This window comes from Podarcis gaigeae (genome assembly GCF_964106915.1).
Source record: "Podarcis gaigeae genome assembly, chromosome: 9".
In the NCBI taxonomy this organism is placed as follows: domain Eukaryota; kingdom Metazoa; phylum Chordata; class Lepidosauria; order Squamata; family Lacertidae; genus Podarcis; species Podarcis gaigeae.
In genome coordinates, this window is record NC_139685.1 from 5,132,886 (window position 1) to 5,158,709 (window position 25,824).

Here is a 25,824-nt window from a genome sequence, read left to right on the forward strand (position 1 = left end):
CACAAAATGGAGGACACCTAGTGCAAGACTAGATTATCACAACACTCTGAAAGCACGAGTAATTATGTCTGATGCAAAAAACTCACAACGTATTTAGATTGTATACATATAGGCTTGAACTTAATGCATAAGCTTAATGCACCTCATAATAGCGGCAAGCACTTCATCAGAATTTACACCAAGCCACAATTGTATGTAATGGTGTGCTGTGTGTGTGTGTGTGCAGAAGGGAGACACAGCTTCAGTCCTCCAACTGAGTTTGATTTACATACGTAAAAATAAATGGCATATAGAATGAAATCTACGGATGTTTCTATATTTGTAAGATACAAGATATAATTTATTTAAATTCCATTTAACAATTTACTAATTAGTGGCAGAATCCGAGACCAGGGAGAAGAGTTGGTGGAAGAAGATTGGAAGAAATTTAAAATCTATCTACAGAAACACTGTAAAATTATTGAATGCTAATGACGTTGGAATGAAACGAAGTGGTTCTAGTAATAAGGCAAAATAAGAATATGCAAGAATGGATTGATATTAGATGAAAATTTGAAGTTATAATATGTGAGGATAAACAATTAAGGGTAAATTAAGAGGGTATGAATTTGCTGAACAATTTTTTAAATGGAATACAAAAAAGGGAGGTGTGAGGAAGTCATGAAAATTTTTCTTTTTATGTTAAATTCTGGTTTTTGTATTTTTCTTGTGCTTTTTGTTTACTGTTTTGTAACTTTTTTCTTGTTAAAAATTTAATAAATATTATTTAAAAATTTTTTTTTACTAATTAGCTATTGCTCAGGGCAGCCTATTAGTCACAAAGCTGCATACTAATAAAGTCACAGTGACATAATTCCAAGTAAGCATGCCCTTACTTAGCCTTAGTAATAATTTTAATGAAGATTTTAAAACGTCCAAAGTTTTTATTTAAACAAGAGAGAAAAAACATGGATATTTGATAAAAGATTTCATGTGTCTGGATTCTAAAAAAAGAAGGTAACCATCTATTCCCTGAAATGAAGGCTCGGCTCCCCAAATTAATTTAGCTTGGATATTTTAAAAATAGTGGTCCCTCGCAAGACGAAAAACTCGCAAGACGAAAGAGTTTTTCGTTTTTTGAGTTGCTTGGCAAGACGAATTTCCCTATGGGCTTGCTTCGCAAGACAAAAACGTCTTGCAAGTTTGTTTCCTTTTTCTTAAAACCATTAATACCCAGGGTGCATTCAGGGGGTGCAGTTGTGACTTGACTTCGAGGAGCAACTCATAGCACGCGGTGTGGTAGCCTTTTTTGAGGTTTTTGAAGACTTTGGTGATTTTTGAAGCTTTTCCAAAATCCATGCTTCGCAAGACGAAAAATTCGCAAGATGAAAAAACTCGCAGAACGAATTAATTTCGTCTTGCGAGGTACCACTGTACGTATTCTATTATGAAGCTTACTCATCAAATCCTTGTTGTGAAGGGGTGTGTAGGAATAGCCTACTGGATTAGGCCAATGGTCATACAGTAACAGAATTGTAGAGGTGGAAGGGACCCAGAGGGTCATGATCTAATCTAGCATCCCGTTCTCCCAGTGGCCAACCACCATGAGCCCCATGGTCCCAATAGGCTTGAGAGGCTAGGGGGGCAGTTGCTGTCAGATGAGGAGCAGGAGGATGCAGCTGGGGGGATCTGTTGCCTTTAGGAGCTGGTGAGGCACCCTCACTGGCTGCTTGTCATTTCCTATCCATGCCGCACAGGGAATCCTAAGCAACGGAGGGAGGGCATCAACTTGCCAAGAGGGGAGCCTGGACTGCAGGAGGAGAAGGAGGAGCCAGAAGGGCTGACCAAAACTAGGCAGCACATCCACTGTTGGAAACACTGATATGGAGTGGAAATGATTTTACTACTATGTTTGTCTGCAGAAAATTTCTCACTGTTAGAAATGTGATGTTTTATAAATGGTATCATGATGGTGTCAAATTGAGCATCTGGGAGGGATACAATACCAGTGAAATCTAAAACAAACTACTGAACAGTTTTCTCAGGGCTTTCTTCCACCCTTAACATCTAACACGAAGTATATTTTATTGAGTTTATTATGTTCTAAAATAGCTGCATTAAAAAAAGAAGATATGTGGCATGTTACTTTTGTTTTCAATCATATTTTTATACTTGGATTTGTATTTTTGTTTGGATTATTTTGAAAAAGGAAAGCCGATTCATAAAAGTATACATTAAATCCCCCTTTATTTTGTAATGACAGCAAGTTAATTACCTTATGTAGCATAAAAGAACTCAGTTCGGCTTGAGGAAGCCGATTCACCAACTCTGCACCTTCTAACAGAGCCGAGGCTGACTTCGTGTAGCATTGTGAACTCACTAGTGAAACATACCAGTCCTTTCAAGAAAAGAGTGTCAATCAACTACACATACTTAAAAACAAAAGAGATAAAACTATCTTGCTTTAAATCAAGCTTCTAAAAAGTACTCAAAAGTTGAAATCATATGCATACTTATGTGCTTGCTACCACCAAGGTTGTATTTACCTGATAATACAATCCTAAATTATTGGTGAGGGGACTGACCCCACCCCTCCTCTTTCACACAGCATCCAAGGCTTTTGCTGGATCACCTCAACCATCATGGGTGACCAACAGAAGCCTCAAATGCCAGACTAAGAAGAGAATGACAATTCTGAGCAAGTAGCACTTCACCAGACATATGGACACTATCCGAATTTTGTCAGCACAAACAGGGCATGAAGTGCTACAATGCTCTGATAACCCTTAAAAAGTCTGATTCACTTGGTTCTTGTCTTACGATGCAAAAAGGTCCACTTATGCCAGCAAGAGAGGTCACAAGATGAAAAACTGCTGCATGAAGCTTCCTTTTGCCCTGACTGAGGTGCTGCCTGCTCCGTCAGTTGGCCTGCAGAGTTTTTTCCAAGATAGGAGCTCAGCCTTCCAATGACAGGCTCACAGGTATCTGCACACCATAGTAATGACCACCGGGAATCTGTCCTGGATGGAATCTAGGGATGCATCTGCTAGAAAAGACACTGCCGTTGACACTTTCAGGAGAGACTTCCAGAGTCTAACCAGGTCTTAGCAGTTCCTCTAACCATTTAGTCACCATTTAGTCCTCTTGAGTCTACCCTCCTCCTGCATTCTCTACTACGACTGTATGTCAGCTATTGAGAAGGTGAGAGGTCAATCATTCTGCAGCAAAAACCCATCTTTTTCTAGACGGAGACATACTTTTTTAATGCACAGGAATCCACACATTTCTGACTGATTTCTGTAGCTCAAACAAAACCATTTCCCCACAAACAACAAAAGCATCACATTCTTAGCATTTTAAGGTGTGTGTGTGTGTGTGTGTGTGTGTGTGTAAACCAAGACCTATCTATTTTGTCCTTATTTAGAATACTGTATTTGATTCAAGGCATCCTATTTTGATGAGCACTTGCCAAAAATGATTAATTAAAAATTAATTAGGCCCACTTTAAGGACAGCATGTCTAAAAGGAACATTTTAACAAGCTAAGTGTCTCTGAATACAATTGCTCTATAATATGGAAGCAGGAATCATGAAATTGCTGTGCAAAGCCTTAACGTTTGAACAACACACAGATTCTTGCTTTTAACCAATCTCTAGCATTCAGAACAGAAAATGTACATCTATTTACTAAGTTAATAGACTGAAAAGTGTTACCTGTACATTTAAAATAAAATTATAATTACAGTAAATCTACAACAATAATCTACAGCCTTACTTTATCTGGAATTACAGTTTCCAAAGCAGGCTGGGTCTCCCCATCCAGTGGGTGTGAAGTAACCAAAGATGATGGGCTCCTTGTTTCTGGTGCTACAGTAAGACGAAACCTATCCAGGAGTGAGTAGAGCCTTTGGTGTCTGGAAAAAAGAAATGCAACCAGATTATGCAGAGTCTAGGAGAGACAAAAACATTCTGGTAACATCTCCAGTGGATAAATGTGAACAAAAGTTGGTTTAAGCAAAGCTTGGGTAGAACTACTATGATTTTCTCTCACAGGAAGCTGTTTAATGCAATTACTTCTTGTTGGTGGGGGTGGGGGGGTGGGGACCTATGCAAAATATATTTTGAAAGATTGGCACATTCCATATTGCAAGAATACAGCATCACTAATGCGCTACCTGAGTGCTAATCCAGTATTCTGAAGATATTCCTGAATTCTATCCAGCTCTTCAATTGGTAACTGAGCAGTGCTGTTCTATACAAAAACAAGAAAAACAAACATTTGCATAGGTCTGGCAAATGAAAAATAAAACATACATTATGATAAGTTAAGAATAACGCCAAGAAACTGTGGTTAGCACTAATCATTGTTTGTTACTTTAATTTTACCTAAGACGGCAAATATGAACTGAAATAACTTAACTTTTCTCTTAAACTGAAGTTTTTTAGATACTAGATATATGTATTTTTCTTTAAAGCCTTGAGACTTATGCACATTAAGTCTCGTGCCCCTCCCCTTCTTCATTGCATTTAAATAGCTATGTTTATATACAGTGGTGCCTCGCAAGATGAAAAGAATCCGTTCCGCGAGTCTCTTCATCTAGCGGTTTTTTCGTCTTGCGAAGCAAGCCCATTGACGGCTTAGCGGATTAGCGCTATTAGCGGCTTATTGGCTTAGAAAAGGGGGGGGGAGGGGAAAAAACCCACAGGAACTCACAAGACATTTTCGTCTTGCGAAGCAAGCCCATAGGAAATTCGTTTTGCGAAGCACCTCCAAAACGGAAAACTCTTTCGTCTAGCGAGTTTTCCGTCTTGCGAGGCATTCGTCTTGCGGGGCACCGCTGTACAACATTGCACATAACACAGTCAACTCTCCCTATGAGACATGGTAAATTATTTTGTTCCCACAATTTACTTAACAGGCAGACTGAATGCAAATTAAATTTAAGAATACTGCACTGCATCAGAAACACTGACAAACGAAAGTATACATAAACATGACAATGCATGTGGGTACCTGCACCGTTGCAGCTAAAAGCATTTCTACTCGACGGCAAGCAAGAGTATCGACCATGCGAGCCAGCACACGGAATGGGGTACACAAAAGCTTGTCCACGTACAATATTAAGACGGCACCAGACTGGCTGAGGTGAATCCCCTCTAAGCACTGTAGAGTCTTCTTTACTGCAGTTGGCTAAACAGGGAGAAAAGAAAATTACAGGGCTTTTTTCATACTAAACTACCGAAAAGCAAATGACATATGAAAGTTTTGAACAGCTCTGAACAAAACAAATCATTCCTTAATGGAGTTATAGCTTAAACTCAGGCACAGACTAAACAAAGGCACGGACCCCAAAAATGTACACCCCACTTCCTCGAGTTTCTCTTTATGTCAACCTCGCCCCCACCCCCCAATAACACCCAACTCTACCTCTTTTTTGCATCTAATCCTGACTAATTTAGAAGATACTCTGAACAAGAGTGCTGGGAGATAACAATAGGGTAGATGAATGCTAATACAGTGGTACCTCAGGCTACATACGCTTCAGGTTGCATATGCCTCAGGTTACAGACTAACCCAGAAATAGTACCTTGGATTAAGAACTTTGCTTCAGGATGAGAACAGAAATTGTGCTCCGGCGGTGCAGCAGCAGCGGGAGGCCCCATTAACTAAAGTGGTGCTTCAGGTTAAGAACAGTTTCAGGTTACAAAAAGACCTCCAGAACAAATTAAGTACTTAACCCGAGGTACCACTGTAAACTGAATCTGAAGCCAGCTAAGAATCCAGAATTAGTAGTACAGTGGTACCTCTGATTGTGAACGGGATCTGTTCCAGAGCTCCGGTCGGATCCTGAGGTTTTTGCTACCGGAGGTGCCTATTCTGCCCATGCACACGCGTCGAAACCCAGAAAAATTCTTCCAGGTTTGCTGTGTTCGCATTCTGAAGTTTACATAACCAGAGGGTTACGTAACGCGAGGTACAGCAGGTGACATTTCTAAGAGGGAGAGTGTATTCAGCTGATTCTGGACAGGGTTGCACTCCCCCTTAAAATTTAGGTTTATAGAATGGGATTTTTTATTGAGCCAGCATTGCCCATGACACGCACCCCCCCGAGCCAATTTTGGGAGGTGCAATGTGCACAAGGGAAGCAGAGGGAGGAAAGCACCTTTGCGCAAGCAGAAATCCTTGCACAGGGCTTTTGCTGAAGGGGCTCAGAAGATGAATTCCAAGGTGAGGATAAGAGTCACAGAAAAAGGGTAACAGGGAATTTTTATACAACTTACAGCTGCAAAGTTCTCACACCGCGACTGAATTGCCTGGATGAAAAGTCCACTCGCTGCTGAATTCCTGTGAATGGCACTAATGAAATCTTGCACAGGTGGTTCATGGGAGAGATTAATAAGATCTTGAACGTGATTCACTGTCAGCCAGGTTAAGTGTTCAGAATCGTGCAGGTTTTGGCACTATGGAAGGAAAAAGAATTTGATTAATCAATTCTAAGGCAATGCCAACTGTCAACTGGGATAGCTCAGTCGGTAGAGCGTAAGACCCTTAATCTCAGGGTTGTGGGTTTGAGCCCCACACTAGGGAAAATATTCCCACTTGCAGGAAGGGACTAGATGACTCTATGAGTCTACGAAATCATAAAGGTTGCATGGATGACATCTCTACATGTGAATTCCTCTACCGATACCCTGACTCAGAGAACTACATTTAAAGTTGGCCAACCCTCTGAAGGTCTTCTGCTACCAAAGTGGCCACTAAGCATGTAAGAGCCCTGCACTCATTACATGTATACATATATGCAACACACTCTTTCTCATATGTGTGCAGGCACATGAATCAGAGCATAGCACAAAGACATGCACACACCTCTTAATCTTACTTAATAGTGGCTAGTGAGTCTTTAATATGTTTTATGTGTTTAATATGTCTGGATTATCAACATTTTATGGATGGTTCTTATTGTCTAAATTATGCCAATAAAGGCTGAATGAATGAATGCACACACCACAGTCATGCTCATCACATCATTGGGTTTGTTGGGGAGGTTTAAACCTCTGCAGCTAGCCCAACACTACAACTGAACACAAGTCTTGCTGGGCAGAACTAAACCTCTCTCCAGAAGCCCAGAGCTGCACAGAAGAGGAAGATGGGGCCTGGAAGGCTTTGTGTGTCTGATTCTGGCCACAACCACCCCTGTTGTGACCAAACATCTGTAGAGAAAATAAGGGAGACAATCTTCCCTCTTTGGACTAGAAACCACAGTATTTAAGTGGAGATCAGGAGACTTGGTGCTACGTTTTCACCCAGATGAAGACACTGTTTAAGACTAAAGACAAAATTATCTTAGGAGCAGTATTTTTTATTAAACCTCGGAATAGAGCCCTATTACTTGTTATGGAGGAGGCAAGAACAGAATGAGCTAATGGCAGAAATCCTGACTGTGATGTCCATTGGGAGAAAATCAATGCACTAAATCCTGGAAGGAGGCCATATCTAACAAACAAAAGTCTTTAGAAGAAGGGCGGTATATAAATCTAATAAATAAATAAGTAAAAATAAAAAAGATATGTGAAAGTTCAGGAGTGGGAGAGGAAACACTCAGGGAAAAAAATCCTCACCTGAGAACTCCCACCCCACAACTTTTGCCAAAGGAAAAAGTTTTTTTGCCACATTTCATCTTTTCAAATGTGTGAAATGTTTTCAAGACTGGGGTTTAGTAACACAAAATGTATAGTGTTATGTTTCTTATGTAAGGTAATCTACAGCATTAGAAAACGATAGTTCCAGTGCACACGGTAGACATATACAATACAGGCAACTTCCAATTTATATGGGGGTTACCTTCCAAGGCACCGTGTACCTAAGTGAAATTGCGTATATTTGAAACACCATTGAAAAAGCCTGCAAATACCCTGTTCCGCCCCTTTTTGAGTCACCTTTGGGTTCAATGCAGTCGTGCACATATTGGGCGCACCTAAAATGGCCACTTTCTGTACTCAAATCCAAGATGCATTTCTTAACCTAGAGAGTGCTGCCACCTTTCTGAGGAGCCTATAGGGTCTTCTTTTTCTTGTGAACTGTTACCTTCTTCTTCTGACCTATGATCTAGTGTGGAGATGCTAGAAATAAGAATTCTACACCTGCTGCCTTCTGACCTCACCCCTCCCTTGTGGTCAACTTTCACTTCTCTCAAATTACATAATCTGCTATAATCCTGCACCTACCTACTTAGAAGCAAGTTGCATTGGGTTCAATGGGATTTACTCCAAAGTATGGGACACGGGTGGCACTGTGGTCTAAACCACAGAGCCTAGGGCTTGCCGATTAGAAGGTCCGCAATTCAAATCCCCACAACAGGGTGAGCTCCTGTTGTTCGGTCCCAGTTCCTGCCCACCCAGTAGTTCGAAAGCACGTCAAGTGCAAGTAGATAAATAGGTACCGCTCCAGTAGAAAGGTAAACGGTGTTTTCGTGCGCTGCTCTGTTTCGCCAGAAGAGGCTTAGTCATGCTGGCCACATGACCTGGAAGCTGTCTGAGGACAAATGCCAGCTCCCTCGGCCAGGAAAAGCGAGATGAGCACCACAACCCCAGAGTCATCCATGACTGGACCTAACAGCCAGGGGTACCTTTACCTTTTTATGTGTGTACAGGATTGTAGCCTAAGGCATTTATAACTTTGAGGCTACTATCTAATGATGGCTTTCTTGGGACTGACTATTATTTCTAAGTAAATATACATAAAATTACTTGTGAATTTAATAAATATGCCAAGTAGCATAATTTTATATGCCAACTTAAAATGCATTTTATGCTGTTAAAGTAGTAAAAGAAATTTAAGTTTCATAAGAAACTAGCTATTGCATATATTTACATTTTCAGGGATGGGTGGTGGTGGGATGGAAATACTGAAATGTCCAACGGCTTTAAGAAGCTGTCTAGAGCAGAGACCTGTTCAATTTTTGTAAATAAAAGGTTAAACTTCCACACTATATTTAAGCAGAGTGCCTGATCCTGACATTCTGATGTCCAAAATGGATAACTGTCAGAAAGCAGAGAATTGGGAATGAAGAAAGTACAGAAAATGGCAGTGCCACAAATACATAAAATGTTTATATGCAAGATTATGCATCAAAATCACTAAAGGTATTCTCTGGGAGTTATTATTTATCTAGCTGCAACACAGAGTACATGGACCTTAACAGCCTAAGGCAAACAGGTCTCTGCCCAGAAGATTTTTCAATCACAATTACATGCGAATAGGATAATAATAAGTAAATAATCACCACAACCGACTAGTTTACACACAAAATGTTCACAGACAAAATACACAAAATTAAAGTAGGGGCAGAGCCATAGGAGGGGCAGCGGCATTATTTTGAATAATTCAAAACTTACCACATAATCACAAAAAAGGATGAGTGCCCCTCTTCGGACTATCTCTCGATTACACATACCAAGTTTGGATTCAGAATCTGCTTCAATGTCATCTCCATGTTTCTCAGGCCTAAACAATTTTGTAGTGGAAAGACTGTGCCTTCTGCGGGGGGCGAGGGAAAGGGAGAGAGAGGGGGGTAATATTTTTACTCCTAAATGGAGACTTTGATTTCCAGAAAACAACACTGTCAAACTTGATTCCAGTTGAACAATAACCCTTCGTTATGCAGTTAATTTATCATTTTCTTCTAAAGGTGGGCAAGTCTTCTATTATCTAAGCCCCTCTGTACAAGGTGAGAGGAAGAGAAGGGAGCTGGCAGAGCTTTCCCAGATCCTCTTTTAGTAAATTGAGAAGAGTGGAGGTGGCGGGACTCACCAGACAAACATCTTCACTCACCCCCACCACCACCCCTACCCCCCAGACAAGAACCCAAGAGAAAGGGTGTCAGGGAAGAGTTAGAAGTTTTCAGTTTATCAGAGGGAGAAAGCATTCCCCCAGGGGGGAAGGAGAGCAGTGAATCTACAGTGGTGCCTCGCAAGACGAAAATAATCCGTTCCGCGAGTCTCTTCGTCTAGCGTTTTTTTCGTCTTGCGAAGCATCCCTATTAGCGGCTTAGCGGCTATTAGCGGCTTAGAAAAAGGGGGGGGGAGGGAAAAAACTCGCAAGACTCGCAAGACGTTTTCGTCTTGCGAAGCAAGCCCATAGGGAAATTCATCTTGCGAAGCGCCTCGAAAAACGGAAAACCCTTTCGTCTTGCGGGTTTTTCGTCTTGCGAGGCATTCATCTTGCGGGGCACCACTGTAATAGAAAGGAGCAAGAGGAACAACAGGGAGGGACCGGCTGTTCCCAGGAAAGGCAAGGGTTCAGTTCTAGCTCAGATTGGGAGGAGGGGAGATACAGGCCAGCTCTAGCCAGGAGGGTAGGAAAAAGAGCAGGAAAACAAAGGGAAGGGCGCGTTCGACATTTTGAGGGTGGCTGGTCATGGAGAAGCAGAGCTCAGAAGGTATCTGAAAGAAGTGACTCTGAGGAATAATATTTAAGAACCGTTTATAAAATTGTTTTGTTAATACTCAATAAAAAGTTATAAAAGAACAAGAAGCGTTTGTGTGGTGATCTGAAGAGGACAACGACCAGGCCTGACAAAGGGCTAACAAGTAAAATGGAATAATAGGAGGAACAGGGGAAAACAAAATGGCAGACAGGCAATAGCAAAAAGAAAAATACACACAGATTAACAAGCAAGATCCCTTTAAAAATAAATAAATTACATACTACAAGACACCCAGATAAGGACAAACAGGTAACAAAGAGTACAAGGAAAGAGACACACAGAGGGTGGAGCACCACTTCGAAGCAGGCAAAATCAGAAATTGAAGTTGCATGCTGCTTGTAGTTGTGGGCAGGGCTGATGGCAATTGTGGGCAGGACCATAGGTAACTAGTCACCCTTTTCTGTACTCTCTGACACCTTCCTGTCTTCCTCTCCACCCAGAGGGCCAAGGGATAACAGATCCCTGTTCCTAGAGGTACAGTGATTACTAGCAGAGGTCTTCTGAAATTAGGCCAGGGGCAAGTGAAATCATACTATGGGCTGAAGCATAGCTGTCAATGTTTCCCATTTTTAAAGGGAAATTCCCTTACAGTGGTGCCTCGCAAGACGAAAAGAATCCGTTCCGCGATTCTCTTCGTCTAGCGGTTTTTTCGTCTTGTGAAGCAAGCCCATTGACGGCTTAGCAGATTAGCGCTATTAGCAGCTTAACGGCTTTTAGCGGCTTATCAGCTTAGAAAAAGGGGGGGAAAGGGGGAAAAAAACGCAGGAACTCGCAAGACATTTTCGTCTTGCGAAGCAAGCCCATAGGAAATTCGTTTTGCGAAGCACCTCCAAAACGGAAAACTCTTTCGTCTAGCGAGTTTTCCGTCTTGCGAGGCATTCGTCTTGCGGGGCACCACTGTATTCCGAACAGGATTCCTCGCAAGAAAAGGGAAAAGTTGATAGCTATGGGTTGAAGGTTGCCAACCCCCATTAAGGACTCTGCTTGAATGAACTATGGACAATTTGTATTTATTAAATTTATGTACCACCCTTCATCTGAGGATCACAGGGCTGTTTACAATATAAACACACACAAATGCTTAACAAGATACTTCTACCACTACGAAAAATAGTCTTACTTTGGAGTCTGATGCACTTCTGACCACCAGCTACAGTTAGTATAATTAACAAGTAGTAAGATTTGACACCACAGGAGAACTAAAGAAGGATGTGTAGGTATCATGGACTGAACAAGATCATTCAAGCTTTTAAGGGTGTAGAAATCACCATCTGACTCATCTCCTGTAAAGAGCTTAGTGGCTGCAGCTGTGATTCTTCTGAACATTCCTAAAACAGTGAAAACGGTTTTTAAAAACCCAAACAAAATTAGAAATAGCACATTGTAACAGAGATCCATTTGACAACTCATGGTTTAGGCCACTAAAATATTTAATTCTTATCAATCTTAATTTTAAATATTTCTTAGTTAATGAAGTTTCTAAGTATCATGCTTCCAGGGGAAAAAAACTTTCAAAAGTACTCCTAGGATCTTTTTTTGACTGATTTTTAGCAGTGCATTTCACTGAAATTAGGCATACAATCTATGGGTTGCAGAGTTCCCCCACCCCAACAGCGCTAGTTCATTTCATAGCATAACAGAATAAGAGTTGGGGGGAGGGTCGTCTAATCCAACTTTCTGAAATGCAGGAATCTTTTTCTCCAACGTGGGGCTTGAACTCAGGACCCCGAGATTAAGAGTCTCATGTTCTACCAACCAAGTTATTTCTCTCTCTCAATTTGAAAGGTTTTAAACTCTCATTTTCCCAGGGGAACTACCTTAATCAAACAGTACCATTTAAAAAACAAGTTTACAACGGTACAACGGAAACAGAACTGTTCAATGGGATTCATTCCAAAATACAGTGGTACCTCCGGTTGTGAACAGGATCCATTCCGGAGGTCCAGCTGGATCCCTGGGTTTTCACAACCTGAGGATCACTGTTCTGCGCATGCGTGCGGTGGTAGACCGCTTCTGCGCATGCGTGTGGGGCAAAACCCGGTCAAATACTTCCGGGTTTGCCGCTTTCGCAACCTGAAGTTTAGGTTACCTGAAGGTAACGTAACCCGAGGTGCTACTGTAAATCCAAAGTAAAGCCATTACAGTAGTACCTCTGGTTACATATGCTTCAGGTTACAGACTCCGCTAACCCAGAAATAGTGCTTCAGGTTAAGAACTTTGCTTCAAGATGAGAACAGAAATCATGCTCTGGCGGCACAGCGGCAGCAGGAGGCCCCATTAGCTAAAATGGTGCTTCAGGTTAACAGTTTCAGGTTAAGTATAGACCTCCGGAATGAATTAAGTACTTAATCCAAGGTACCACTGTATTTTAATGGCTGACACAATAATGTAAGACAACACATTATCTGAAGGGCAATACCTGATTTGAAGGTATGAATTAAGCACATAAGCAATGTGCCCAACTCTTGGCAATAGAATGTGTGCTGCTGTTCATTCATATCCACGTTCAAGTGTTTGGTAGTGATATCTTCCAGGAGGATCCCCACTAACTGCAACAAGAACCTAGGGAGAGGGAGTTTTACAAAGCATCATGTAAAGTAAAGAACAAAATAGGGTTAAGATCTATTTGTCAACACAGCCCTGGAGAGGAAAAAGAATCCCATAAGCTCACACACAAATGTATGGACACAATCCAGTGGTGCCTTTGCAAGACGAAAAGAATCCGTTCCGCGATTCTCTTTGTCTAGCGGTTTTTTCGTCTTGCGAAGCAAGCCCATTGACGGCTTAGCGGATTAGTGCTCTTAGCGGCTTAGCGGCTTTTAGCAGCTTAGCGGCTTAGCTGATAAGCGGCTTAGCGGCTTAGAAAAAGGGGGGCAAAGGGGAAAAAACCTGCATGAACCCGCAAGACATTTTCGTCTTGCGAAGCAAGCCCATAGGGAAATTCGTTTTGCGAAGCGCCTCCAAAATGGAAAACCCTTTCGTCTAGCGGGTTTTCCGTCTTGCGGGGCACCACTGTAAATAAATAACTTATATTTGCCCATAGTAAGATTTCATTGTTGGGTTACTATAAAATTCTAGGATGTCTCAGGTCTCCTTTTCTAATAAATACACACTTTATCCCAGTATGTATTATAAGGAAATTGTACAACAACAAAAAATGACTAACCTAGAAAATGTCTCTTCAGGCAGATATTTATCTTGCTCTTCCAGAGTTTGTTCGTGAGTTGAGGTAAGAATGGTTTCACCATTTCGTAGTCTGTTAATTGTTTTGCATGAGATTAAATATGGTGAGAAGGAGAGCTCTTGAATACGAGAAAGAACAATGTCTTCTGTCGACTGTGAAATCAACACGCGAAGAATGGCAAGAATGCCAGATATCCATAATTGCACAGTGCTCACGGAGGCCTACCAATGAGAGAAAAAGCCCAAAAGAAGGAAAGCGATGAAGGAAGACGACAACACCAGGGCCTGCCCAAATTGAACTGCCTCCCTTCCCCTCCAAGGGCCAACTTTACATTATTTTTATTTATTTTAGTATTTTTAAATTGTAAACTGCCTTGGCAGAAAGGTAGTATATAAATGCAATCAATCAACAAATTGTACGTAAAGTTGAAAATACTGATGGGGGCAGGAGTTTATGATTCCTCCTCCCATTATTTTTTTACCAGATTGCTTTAGCTTTCTGTGATTTTCCACTCACATCTTGCCAAGTAAAAAAAGATGCTTACCAATGTACTGGGCGTAACAAACATGCTCCTTAAAAGCATGTCCACTGGTCGGAGGGCTGATGGTGCCAGTATTTCAAATAAAGTGTTCAATACCCCCAGAGCTTCGTGAGAATCTATATGCATCTATTTAAAAAAACAAACATAAATCCTATTTTTGTCATCACCAACATTATTATGTTTAATTGTTTTTAATGATCGTTTTCCCCGTTTTTAGCTTTTTTCTAATAATGATAATAATAATGTCAAAAAATCTACGAAGTCAGTTAAATAACAATAAAAATAAATAAATGCTGAACTCATTCTTAATTTCTGAGAGCAACCTAATCAGACAGAATTCTAATGCTTAGTCTTTCTAACACAAATCTCAGCATGGCATTAAAGCATACCATACAATCGTGATATGAAATTTACCTGACTTTATGAAGTTACTGATTTACACTTGCCACATACAGGCAGCAACCATGTGGCACACATCCCAACTGATGCACGACTGCTGACATGTGGGCCCCTTTTGGCGGAACGGGCTTATGCGGGACCGCTGACACAAACAATGACCCAGAACACAACCCCCGAGTAAAGGGGGAGTTCCCTGTATTTAAACATTTCACGCATTTGGAATGTTGAAGCCTTGTGGGTTTCTTGTAAACGATATTCAGATAAAGTAAGTATTTATTGAAGTACAGACTCGGTGACAAGGCTAGAGTAGCCTCAAACCTCTGACTGGGTAATGGGAACTGGTGACGCTCACCAGGCTAGAAGCTGCCGGCAAAGTTCAAGGAGTTCAAGATCAAAGCAAGAAAAGTTCAAAAGCATAAGGAAGCTTTGCTCAATGAGTTCTCACAGTCACCAGCAAAGCTTTTAAAGGCATGGCAGAGGAAGCTTATGCACAAACCTCCCTCGGCTTGACGGAATGCCAAACTTGCGGACATGTGCTGTGTTGGAGAGTGCGAGTCTGCTCCCACATGTGGAGCCACAGCTACATCTTGAGCAACAAGCCTGCGCCCTCCCCATCTGACCCCAGGGGGACACCCATCACAGGAGGGATTGGGTGGCTGGAACTGCCACTTCCCCATCAAAAACTGCCAGATTGCCAGCCCACAAATGGGCACAAGCCTGACATCAACAAAGACAATACATAAAAACCAGCAGAGAGATATTTCATGATCCCAGGGTTATTTATTTATTTATTTATTTGAACTTAATCTATTAATTGACCTTAAGGTGGCTATCCTGGAACAAAGAAACTTCAAAAGGAGACTGCAGTAAAAACTGCTGGATTTTAATTCATCATAAGAAATTTGTTAAGTCTTTAAGATGCTACAAGTTTGCCTGTTGTTTTAGTTGCAGCACACTTAACAAGCGCACTGGAAGTTGAAACACCACATATTGCAAACAAACAGTGGAACATATAAATATATATTAGTTTAGGTAACTGATAGTTTTAACCTGCTGTTTTGCCAACATTGGGAGAATGATGTCTGCTATCTGTCGGGATAATCTTTTCCATTTGTCCTCATTCTCTCTGTGACACTGCTGCAATACTAGGATGAACATCTCCAGCACCTGAAGACAAATAAAAATCTCAGAACATGCCACATTCCTTTATATCATTAGAAAACTATTCCTTTCAGTTCTCTTTGCCTGCTTGTCTGACAGAAATGTTCTAGCATTTCCCATATTCTTTTCTCCCCAAGATGCAATATAAATTTCTTCAGGTGTTTCTGTGTCAGCCTCAGCCAACACATAGCAAAAAGAGAGAGAAATAGAAAGGGAGAACCCAACCCATGGCTGCTTTTTTCATAGTGGTCCCCATGTTTCCCATAATGCATTGTAATGTATAAGGCAGCTCCCACTTGTGTGCACTCAAGACACACATGGTGCCAATCAATCAATAAACAAAAACACAAATAAGTAACAAAAATATAAACAAACCTAAAAATATAAATATATATAAACAAAAGTAAACAAATATATAAAGAAACAAAATATAAAATAAACAAATAAATAAACAATATTATAAACAAACAAACAAATACAAACAAGCACTCCTCAAGCATTCAGTGACTATAATTAATTTTGATATTTTAATACTGATCCTCTTTCAGTAGTTTGCATTAAATATGGAATATTATGATATTTTATTCAAATTGTTTTTTATTGATGTTATTGATTCTTAAGTTACCTTGAAACCCTTACGAGCAAGAGGCAGATAAAAGTATTTCAAACGAAGAAGAAAAAATATAGAAACGTATTAGAATTTTTTCCCTACAGAAAAAACATACAAGGTACTGGAAGACTGTCACAGAAAGGAACGTAACATGGAATTCAAGACCTTCAACCCAAACTATTCTAAACAAAAATGGACATAGTAATTAGCCTACACAATTTACCTGATGGTACTGGATAAGCCTCAACAACATTGAGACAACCACTTCTTTTTGTGTCTCCAGTTCTTTCCCAGCATCAGCTTTGTTTGAGCCTCTTAATATAAACAGATCATGAACAATGGGCTGCAGAGCAGGTATTGCTACAAAAGAAGGTACAATATCAATTTTAAATTAAAATGTAACAGAACTAAAACGTATAAACTCTTAACTATAGACATTCTGCTGTCAAACCTTAGGACTAACGTATCTTTAATGTGTGTTTTTTTATGACATTTGTATTTTAAGGCCAGGAGTAAGGGGAAGGCTTCAGAAGCCAAGCCTTTTATCTCTGCTTAGTGCAAGAAACAAAAGCTTACGGTTAAGATGATCTAGCTCTTGTAAATAAAGAATAACCACACACCCAGATGGCAAAGAACCTAGCTAACACAGTTACAGTGACAAAAATATTCTTCCCAATAGAAGAGTATTTCTTGAATAGGTCAACAACTGGTAGTGAAAAGTTTCTTGCATAAAGCCCCTTATTGAAAGGAGGAAAAGGCAGGATGCAAAGAAAGCACATAAACGCTCCTGCAAATTTTTATAATGATTGGAATAATTCTCAAATCCAGTGCCACAAAACCCTTACAACTTTTTAGCACTTAATATACCGAACATTAGTTTTGCAACTTTACTCTTTAATTACCATGTGTAACGGCTTTCCTTCCACTCGCCATTATCCCATCACAGAGCTGAATAATTTTAGGAATTCCAATTATCTGTTTGGAGTGGTAGCGCTCATAAGACAGCAATACCAGGAAGAAAAAGATACTAGGAATAATTGCTTCTGATTCCCTAGAGAGAGAAAAAGGAAGAGAAATATTTTAAGAGACTTCTGAAACTTCCAGAAGAAGGAGGACCACTCCGTTTTGGAGGCTCAAAGAGCTGAGAACTAGATTCAGCTAATGACAAAAGAATCTTAAGACTAATAACTCTATAATTTAAATATTCCTAAATGCAGAGCAGTGAGAGAAGATCATCCCTGTGATCTAATTTCTTTCTTGGTTGTGGGAGGATGACATCCCATTTTAAAAAACGAAAAAGACAACCACTGTTTTTGTGTCCTTTTGATGCCATTTTCCTCTCCCACTGCATGATCTCAGCCAATTATGGATCACACATTGCGATGACATAATGATGCTACATACCCAGATCTGATGACATGTCAGCACCACTGAAAGCAAATTAAGTGGCATTACCATTACTGTGCCCATGCTCCCCATTTAGTGACACAACTGCTATGGTGCAGAAAGGGGGGAGGTCTTGGCAATAGTAATAATAATAATAATTTATTAATTATACCCCGCCCACCTGGCTGGACTTCCCCAGCCACTCTGGGCGGCTTCCAACAGAACATTAAAATACAATAACCTATTAAACATTAAAAGCTTCCCTAAACAGGGCTGCCTTCAGATGTCTTCTAACAGGGATGTAATTTCCCATCTATCATTTAAAATTTGGACCTGCCTTCAAATTGTTATACATATAATTCCGCAGGCCTGTATGAGACTTGATTTATACCTGAACTGTCCCACTTCAATGTATTCGAACTGCTTTAGCACAAATCCAATGAAAACCTGCAAACAAACAAAAAAAATCTGCATTAATTTATGCCCCACCAAAATGTGCATTGATCAGGCTTTTTAAAACAACCACTTGCTGTTCATATGACTCCACATACTGTACATATTATTGCACAAATACAATTTACATGGGGCTCATTCCTAGCGCGCGCGCCCCCCCATCAGACTCGTGTGGCAGTAGTTGCACATTTTTTGGATGTATGCAAAATGGTCACCGCCTGTATGCTAAAAAGAAAATGAACAATTCTTGTAGCGACCAATATTCCAGTTGCCAAATGTGTTTAAAAAATTACTATAAAGCTCCCTTTTCCTGCCAATGCCGTGGTCAGTTTCTCTGCACATCCTCATGGTATGAAGACATGGTTTCCTAGTCCAGAATTGGCCATGAAACAGTTTCCTCCATTAGAAGTATACAAGGTCAGGAGTGGGGGTGGGAAGGGAGAACGTAACCACAACCAAAGAAACCTGAGAAAACTAAGAACGAGCAATTGAAGTGGTAGGAACACGGCACCCCTGTTTGACCCTGCCTACCCCTTCCACACATGTGCCTATGATAACAGAGCAGCCAAAATACTTCTCAGGGAAGGAGTAAGTAGGAAGGCAAATATTTCCCACTATTTCCAGGAGTACACAGGCCATTTTCTACATCCTGCAGGATCCTGAAGTTATTCAATGAATATGGCTTTGAATAAAAGCTTCCACCATATTTACAGTATATCCAAAAGCACAGTCCGCAGCAATGCTTTATTTCAAAGGAGGTGAAGTGGCAGTCAGCCAAACCAAGAACGACAGTAAATTATTAGGTTTTAGAAAATAAGGGCATGATTTTTTTCTTTAACACAAATTACATCTTCTCCACTGAAGTCATAAATCAAGCTTATTTGTCTATAATCATACATTATGTCAATATGAGGAAGAACACAAATGGCCACTCCTCTTTAATCAGTTCCACATAAGTGAAACTGAAGGACTTACCTGATCGGAGTCTAGAAGACAATAGTTAACCCGTAGCTGAACCAGTTGTGCTAGAAGATCCAAAACTTGCCTCTGCAGCTGTACAGATGTTGTTGTGGTATACTGTTTTAATGCTTTGATGACAAGGGGCTCAAACAAACGAATGTGATTATGAATAATATTCTACGAAAAGGGGGAAATGCAGGAATTAAATTGGATTCCAGTGTGAAAATATTGCATTTAATTGTCAACCTAAAGTGACAAAAGGTTTCCTGTCATGATCACAATAATTCCAATAAATCTGTTTTGAGAAAAGCTGGCACAGGGTTTAGAAACACTTAGGTCAAACTAGAAACACTTTTAGAAACACTTAGGTCAAACTAGAATGGAAAATGTCAACCTCATTTCTTTATAGGCAAGTCTTCCATGATTTTTGAATAAAGCAGGGACTGCTGTGGTTCACAGGTTTGCAATGCAAAATATTCCCCCCTCAATTGAGCTCTAATAATGAAAGTGAACCCTTCTTGGGGTGGCAGGGGGGAGGTAAAGCATTCTGTGCCTGTGGCAAAGGAAACCACAGAAAACTGAAGGTTTATCTCCTCTGATCTACATGCCTCTGTATCAGTGAATGGGGCAGACCTGCATTTAAAGAGAAAGGTCTGCTGCTGTCACAGAAAATGTCTGTCTTTATACTTGCATTTATGTAACTAATTCTGTTCCTTTCAGCTAAAACATGATAAAAATCCATGTAACAGTGACAACAAAAACCAATACCATAATGAATAAAATGCAACCAGCAGCAGTTTTAGAAATGTATTTCTGCTCGTACCTTGTCAGCACGATTCTTCACTGCACTTGACATGCCAGCTTTTAGCTGGGTAGAAACTTTTTGCAATATATCAAACCACCTATAGAAAACAAAAATTAATACTTATCATTAGTGCACATTTATTTTAGAATATCTATATTGTTGCAGAGAGTAGTGAAAACCACCCTGTGATCTTTGGAGGAAGGTAGGTATATTATTATTATTATTAATCTGATCTAATTTAAAGAAGGCCTGTGGTTAGGCTGCAGTGGTTTATAGTGCAACACAAGAGGAGCACCACAAGTGCAGTAAATACACAAATAATTTAACAGGTGACCTGCTTGGGCATGGCTTCTGAATCCTTCCTCCTGCTCCTGGCCTTAAAATATCAGCTTTATCTATGGGTGTCATAAAAAAAATGAATTTCTGTTTTCAGAGGGCTCCAAGCTGGTGTGGTCTAGTTACAACTTTAAAAAGTAAATCTGAACTCCTGTTGCTGTATCTATGAACCCATGGAAAGAAGAGTAGAGACTGCGTCCTCAGAAACTTGGCAGCGCGGCACATGTGTGAGCTTCCTTGCATGCCCACGTGTTGGCTAATGTGAATGGCTTTAACTTCCTGGGCTGCAAGACTTCTGAACTTAGGCAAGCCCAAGAGGCTCCACTGAACACAGGGGCACTTATTTTTTAGTACGCATGCATAGGACTGCAGTAAAATGTGTATTATATCCTGCTTCTCTTCATCTATGCATTACAAGGGCTCTCTGTGTGTGTATGTGTGTAGATAAATAGATATAATGTAAATAAAGGAATATGATTGAAATAAAAGGATAAAAGTTACTCTTACCCAGAAGTATCATGTTCTTGTTCAGCCTGCATCATATTCCTTAAGCTCGCGTCAGCAAGTGCCTGTGTAAAATGTGTGTAAGGAGCCATGAAGCAATAATGATAAAGACCCGGCCTCAAGTTTGAAGAGCCTAGGCGCTGGGCTTTGCCTTGGGATCTGCTAGGATTTGAAGACAAGCAATCGTATTGTGATGCCAAGTTGGTGCCAAACAATGTCTTTAGCAACTAGGGGAAATGGGAAAACAAGTCTGAAATTAGGCAAATTCAGACAAGGTTAAGAATGTTGAAAGAAAACAATCTTTTTTTCTTTTTACCTGTTGCACACATACAGTTGCCATCATTGGTTCTCTGCTGAAACAGGATTTCAGATAACCCAAAATTTCTTCAACATACTATAAACAGAAATTTCAAAAAGTTGCAGTTTAGCCAGACTTTATTTATAAAGATACTGCTACACACACACACACACACATCACATGATGTGAGGAGCTTGTTATTGTCACATCAATTTTATTATATTGAACTATTAAATTAAGGAACAGGAGGGGAACAGAAAACAAAGAATAAATATTGTTATCAATGATAATAGTGACATAGCTCCCAGAGTATTTCTTTACATGGGTGTTTATAAAGTAATTGCAAGTATCAATCAAACCTTTATTGCATTAGCATACAGCCATAGCAGGATAAAACAAAAAATGCTAGAGACAAACAACCAAACAAAATTCAAAGCGCTATTACTGGGGTTATGACATTTAAATTACCCTAAGACAATAATGTAAAGATTTAGTTGCCAGCGCCGGGAATCTAGAATGCGAATGTATATAAAGCATATAATGGCCCCAAAATAGGCTCGGCACATTAGGTTAAAAAGGTAATAAAAGAATTAAAACAGGTCCAGGTCTAGGACACACTACCCAGTCAGAGTAGCCCTGAGTTTCAGGGCCTGCACTATAAAGATTGCCACCCCACGTGTAACTTGGGGATTTGCGTCCACAAGAAGCAATTTCAAACAGTCTTCCTTAGATGTGATGGTGGACGGGATCAAGAGGAGGAGCTTAGTTCTTATTAGCTCATAAATAGGGCAGTAGAAAAAGAAATGTATGAAGTCCTCTACTTCATTCATTATAAAGTAATTGTAATTCTGTAATGTTACCTCAGCAAGTAGATCAGTGAAAACACTTGTAAATAGTCCTTCAAAATTGTGTATTTTAAACATTTGATTGTGATGGCATATACTGAGTGAAGCATACCTAAAATCTAAGGGTATCTGTAAGGACAGTGGTAGAATATCTGCTTTGTATATAGAAGGGGCCCTAGTCTATCCCCTGGTAGGGAATAGGAGAAACCCCTGTCTGAAATCCTGGAGAGCTACTAGTCACTGCAGACAATACTGAAGTAGATGGATCAATGGTTTGACTCAATATAAAGCAGGGAACCTTTTGGGCCAACGGGCCAGATTGTCATCTGTCCCCACCCCTGCGGGCCAGCTTACCTGTCCATTAGCCACCCAGCTATCTCACCCAGCTGTCAAAATCCCTTGCCCTGTACTTCCTAAGCACAAAGCGCTGACTGTAGGGCTGGCAAAGGTGCTTTCTGCAGGGACTGACTGCGTGATCAGGTTCCCAATGGGGAAACGCAGTCTCACAACCCATTCAGGAGGGTTAAAGGCAACATTCGTCAGCTGATGGGCATGGACTTCAACTCTGCTTTCTGCAGGGACTGGCCGTGTGATCCGAGTTCCCCATGAGGAATGCAGTTGTGTAGCCAATCCATCTGTGTCTCTACTTGCCCCACAACAGATGCCACACACGGGCCAAATTGTGAGCTAAATTTCGGCCCCGGGCCAGAGATTCTCTACCCCTGGTATAAAAGCAGCTTCCTTTGTTCCTATGATTCAGAAATGGAAAGCAGTGCTATTTTTCATTTGCACCGCTACTCTAATAGCACCTCTCCAACTGCTCTGGAGACTGCTAAGGAACCTCTCCAGAGTTTCAAGGATGGCTTATCATGCAACACACAAGGGCTGTGTCTGGAAACAAGGGACACATTGATCCCCAAATAGAATAAGCAGATCCAACAATGAGCAAATCGTAGCTTTGTTTACATATACTTAAGTTCAACTGACATCATTGTGGTGTACGCGTGCACACAAACACACTCCTAGATTCTGTCAAAAATCATGGCCCATTGAACTACCTGACAAGCTTTGCATGTACACTGAGACTTCTGACTCATTTCATTCTTATAAGAGTCTGATAGGCTGCTTGTTAAGCCACTTTTGGGGATTTGAAAGTAGAAAGAAATGTAAAAAAAATCTTGGCATGGACGGAAGAGGTTGAAGGGGTTCTCAGGGTAGGAGTCCAAATCTTAAAAGCCAACTTCTGGTACCAACCAATAGGGGCAGGAATTATTTAACAAAATACACCATCACATCCAGTCTGAGGATAACTTGTAAAATGATTAAGACTTGTTTCTCTAGTTGATGTAGTGACACAGTCATTAAAAAGCATTACAAGTAATTATTAACCCACTTTTCCAACATCTTGAAGAGTGGCAAGCTCTAAAATCTGAGAAAGGACATCCAAAGCAGATCGCAGAAATCCACCAAACTTTTCGTTGCTGTTCTGGAGATCCAGTGTAACCTTATCCACCGATACAAAATAATAATAATAATAAATTAAGAGCATAATAACCATTTAGCAAGCTTGTAAAACTCTGCAACCAGTTATCTGATAATACACCCCAACAAACTACTTATCAACAGACTAATAGGCAGGCATAGGATTGCTATCAAAAAACCAGAACCTACTAAAAAAATAATTTAGGAACTGAAGCATTTCCACGCAGAAAGAAAAAGGAGTGGGAAATCCTTATTTGCTTAATTTCACTGCATTTGTCTATGTTAAAGAAATAGAAACAAAGCTAGAAAAGTAAGAAGGGTGACATCCGGACGGATGGAGGAGCTTCAGAATCTGGAAAACCATGGTCCCGAAAGCTAAGCAGGAAAAGGTTTGGAAATAAGGCTGTGTTTCATTTAATTTTGTGGATTAAATTTAATATGCTTCATTTAGGTATTCTGTATGTTGTTTATATGCAGCAAGTGGGCTCAAGAAATCAAACAAAAAATACGCTTCTCTAATGCTTGCTGCTAACCTATGACTTGGAACCCTAAGAAAATACAATTTACAATATGAATCAACTCAGTAACATCAGAGCATGCAGACACACTATGTTTGGAAGATAGATTTAAGTGCAGGAGGAGATAGTACCTTATAGTTAGCATGGGTAGCTTTCAAAACATCATACAGCTTGAGATATGAAGGGAGGTGATAGAAGTTACCCAGTGTTGACGATTTGCTTGTTGGAACAGGACCCGAAGCATCCGTTTGCCTGGGAGCTTGTTAATGAAAAACATATATATTTCTATTAGTGTTAAACTCTTAGAACTGACCTCCAGAGATGACGGCGATTCTCTGTGTAATCACTTTGTGGATTAAATATATATGCACTTCAAATATCTAAAGGGCTGTCCTATGGGAGATGGAGCAAGCTGATTTCCTCCTGATCTGGAGAGCAGGACTGCAACAAATGACTTCAATTTACAATAAAGGAGATTCTGACTGAACCTTCTGACAGTAAGAGCTGTTTGTGCAACAGACGCCCTCAGAAGGTGGTAGACTCTGGTGGCTACTAAGCAGAGGTTGGATGGCCATCAGTCATGGATGCCTTAGTGGAGATTCCAGCATTGCTGGAGTAGATGACATTTGGGGTCCCTTCCAACTTTACAATTCTATGATTCTAAGTGGGACTTGCATGCTCTTCACAGGACTGTTTTGGGGGGATTTCGTTCTTTAGTTCCCCCCCTTAGTTGCACTTCTGCAAACCACAGGGTTCTTTCAAATACAGATGGGGCCATTTTGGCTGTATTTGGCCCAGCAGTTGGAGAACTGAAATGATCATTACCCAACCCATTTAACCCTTCCTTATCCCACCAAAATCTGAAACTGCTATGGGCATGTAGTATTATTATGAATCTGTGATCAATTTTATTTTGCCTTTTCCCTATGCTCCTGTTTTTAAAGTATTATTAGTTAAATCTGCATACTGCCCTTCATCCAAAGATCCCACGGCAGTTCACAATAGAAAAATTAAAATGAGAAAACAAAACATAACTCCCCTCTCACAGTAAGCATATTCTTAAAGGTTTTGACCTTTAAAGCCCTATGCAGCCTAGGAACCATGTACCTATGGGACCGCCTCTCCTGGTATGTCCCGCGGAGGACCTCAAGGTCCACAAATGACAACATTTTGGAGGTCCCAAGTCGCAAGGTGGTTAGATTGATCTCAACTAGGGCCAGGGCCTTTTCAGTACTGGCCCCAACTTGGTGGAACGCTCTGTCACAAGAGACCAGGGTCCTGTGGGACTTGGCATCTTTCTGCAAGGCCTGCAAGACAGAGCTATTCTGCCTGGCCTTTGGTTTGGACTCAGTCTGACCCTTCTGTTTCCCTCCCCTTACGGTTTTGATTTATGGGCTACTTTTAAAATGAGGCTGCATTTTAAATTGCATTTTAACCTGTATTTTAAATTGGGGTTTTTTTCCTACTATGCTTTTATTGTAATTTTACTGGTGTTTGCCACCCTGAGCCCGGCTCTGGCCGGGGAGGGCGGGTTATAAATAAAATTTATTATTATTATTATTATTATTATTATTATTATTATTATTATTATTATTCTGTGCAAATGTAGACATCAAGCAGCAAGAGATCCAACATGGTGTGAGCAGGTGCCTGTTGGTGTAAGGGGCTTCTCCTTCCTCTCTTTTGCACTCTGCAGACCCTTCTACACTCACCAAATTTCCGCAGGGGGTGGGGACTCCACAAGGCTGATCACTTACATCATAGTGGTTTTTTTAAAAAAAGGAACGATGGTTTAATGTGACTTGCAAACCTGGCCTTTATATTTAACCATCTTATGCCTGCTATGAAAAACCTAATAAATGAGCCAGCTTCAT

General features: G+C 40.5%; 1 protein-coding gene across 2 annotated transcripts in view; it reads right to left on the reverse strand.

Moving 5' to 3' along the window:
- Window positions 1–25,824, reverse strand: part of HTT (huntingtin) — a 101,513-nt gene that overhangs the window by 32,358 nt on the left and 43,331 nt on the right. For both annotated transcript variants that reach the window (XM_083757275.1, XM_083757274.1), the window contains 20 exons: window positions 24,082–24,209; window positions 23,344–23,454; window positions 21,124–21,201; window positions 20,811–21,034; window positions 19,986–20,064; window positions 19,178–19,339; window positions 18,141–18,196; window positions 17,266–17,414; window positions 16,587–16,723; window positions 15,643–15,759; window positions 14,197–14,319; window positions 13,635–13,873; window positions 12,888–13,030; window positions 11,589–11,796; window positions 9,378–9,519; window positions 6,261–6,440; window positions 4,993–5,169; window positions 4,154–4,230; window positions 3,754–3,892; window positions 2,255–2,377 (listed from right to left, as the gene is read on the reverse strand). In XM_083757275.1, coding sequence (XP_083613401.1) covers window positions 2,255–2,377; window positions 3,754–3,892; window positions 4,154–4,230; window positions 4,993–5,169; window positions 6,261–6,440; window positions 9,378–9,519; window positions 11,589–11,796; window positions 12,888–13,030; window positions 13,635–13,873; window positions 14,197–14,319; window positions 15,643–15,759; window positions 16,587–16,723; window positions 17,266–17,414; window positions 18,141–18,196; window positions 19,178–19,339; window positions 19,986–20,064; window positions 20,811–21,034; window positions 21,124–21,201; window positions 23,344–23,454; window positions 24,082–24,209 — 2,792 coding nt within the window. The remainder of the gene's footprint in view (window positions 1–2,254; window positions 2,378–3,753; window positions 3,893–4,153; window positions 4,231–4,992; window positions 5,170–6,260; window positions 6,441–9,377; window positions 9,520–11,588; window positions 11,797–12,887; window positions 13,031–13,634; window positions 13,874–14,196; window positions 14,320–15,642; window positions 15,760–16,586; window positions 16,724–17,265; window positions 17,415–18,140; window positions 18,197–19,177; window positions 19,340–19,985; window positions 20,065–20,810; window positions 21,035–21,123; window positions 21,202–23,343; window positions 23,455–24,081; window positions 24,210–25,824) is intronic.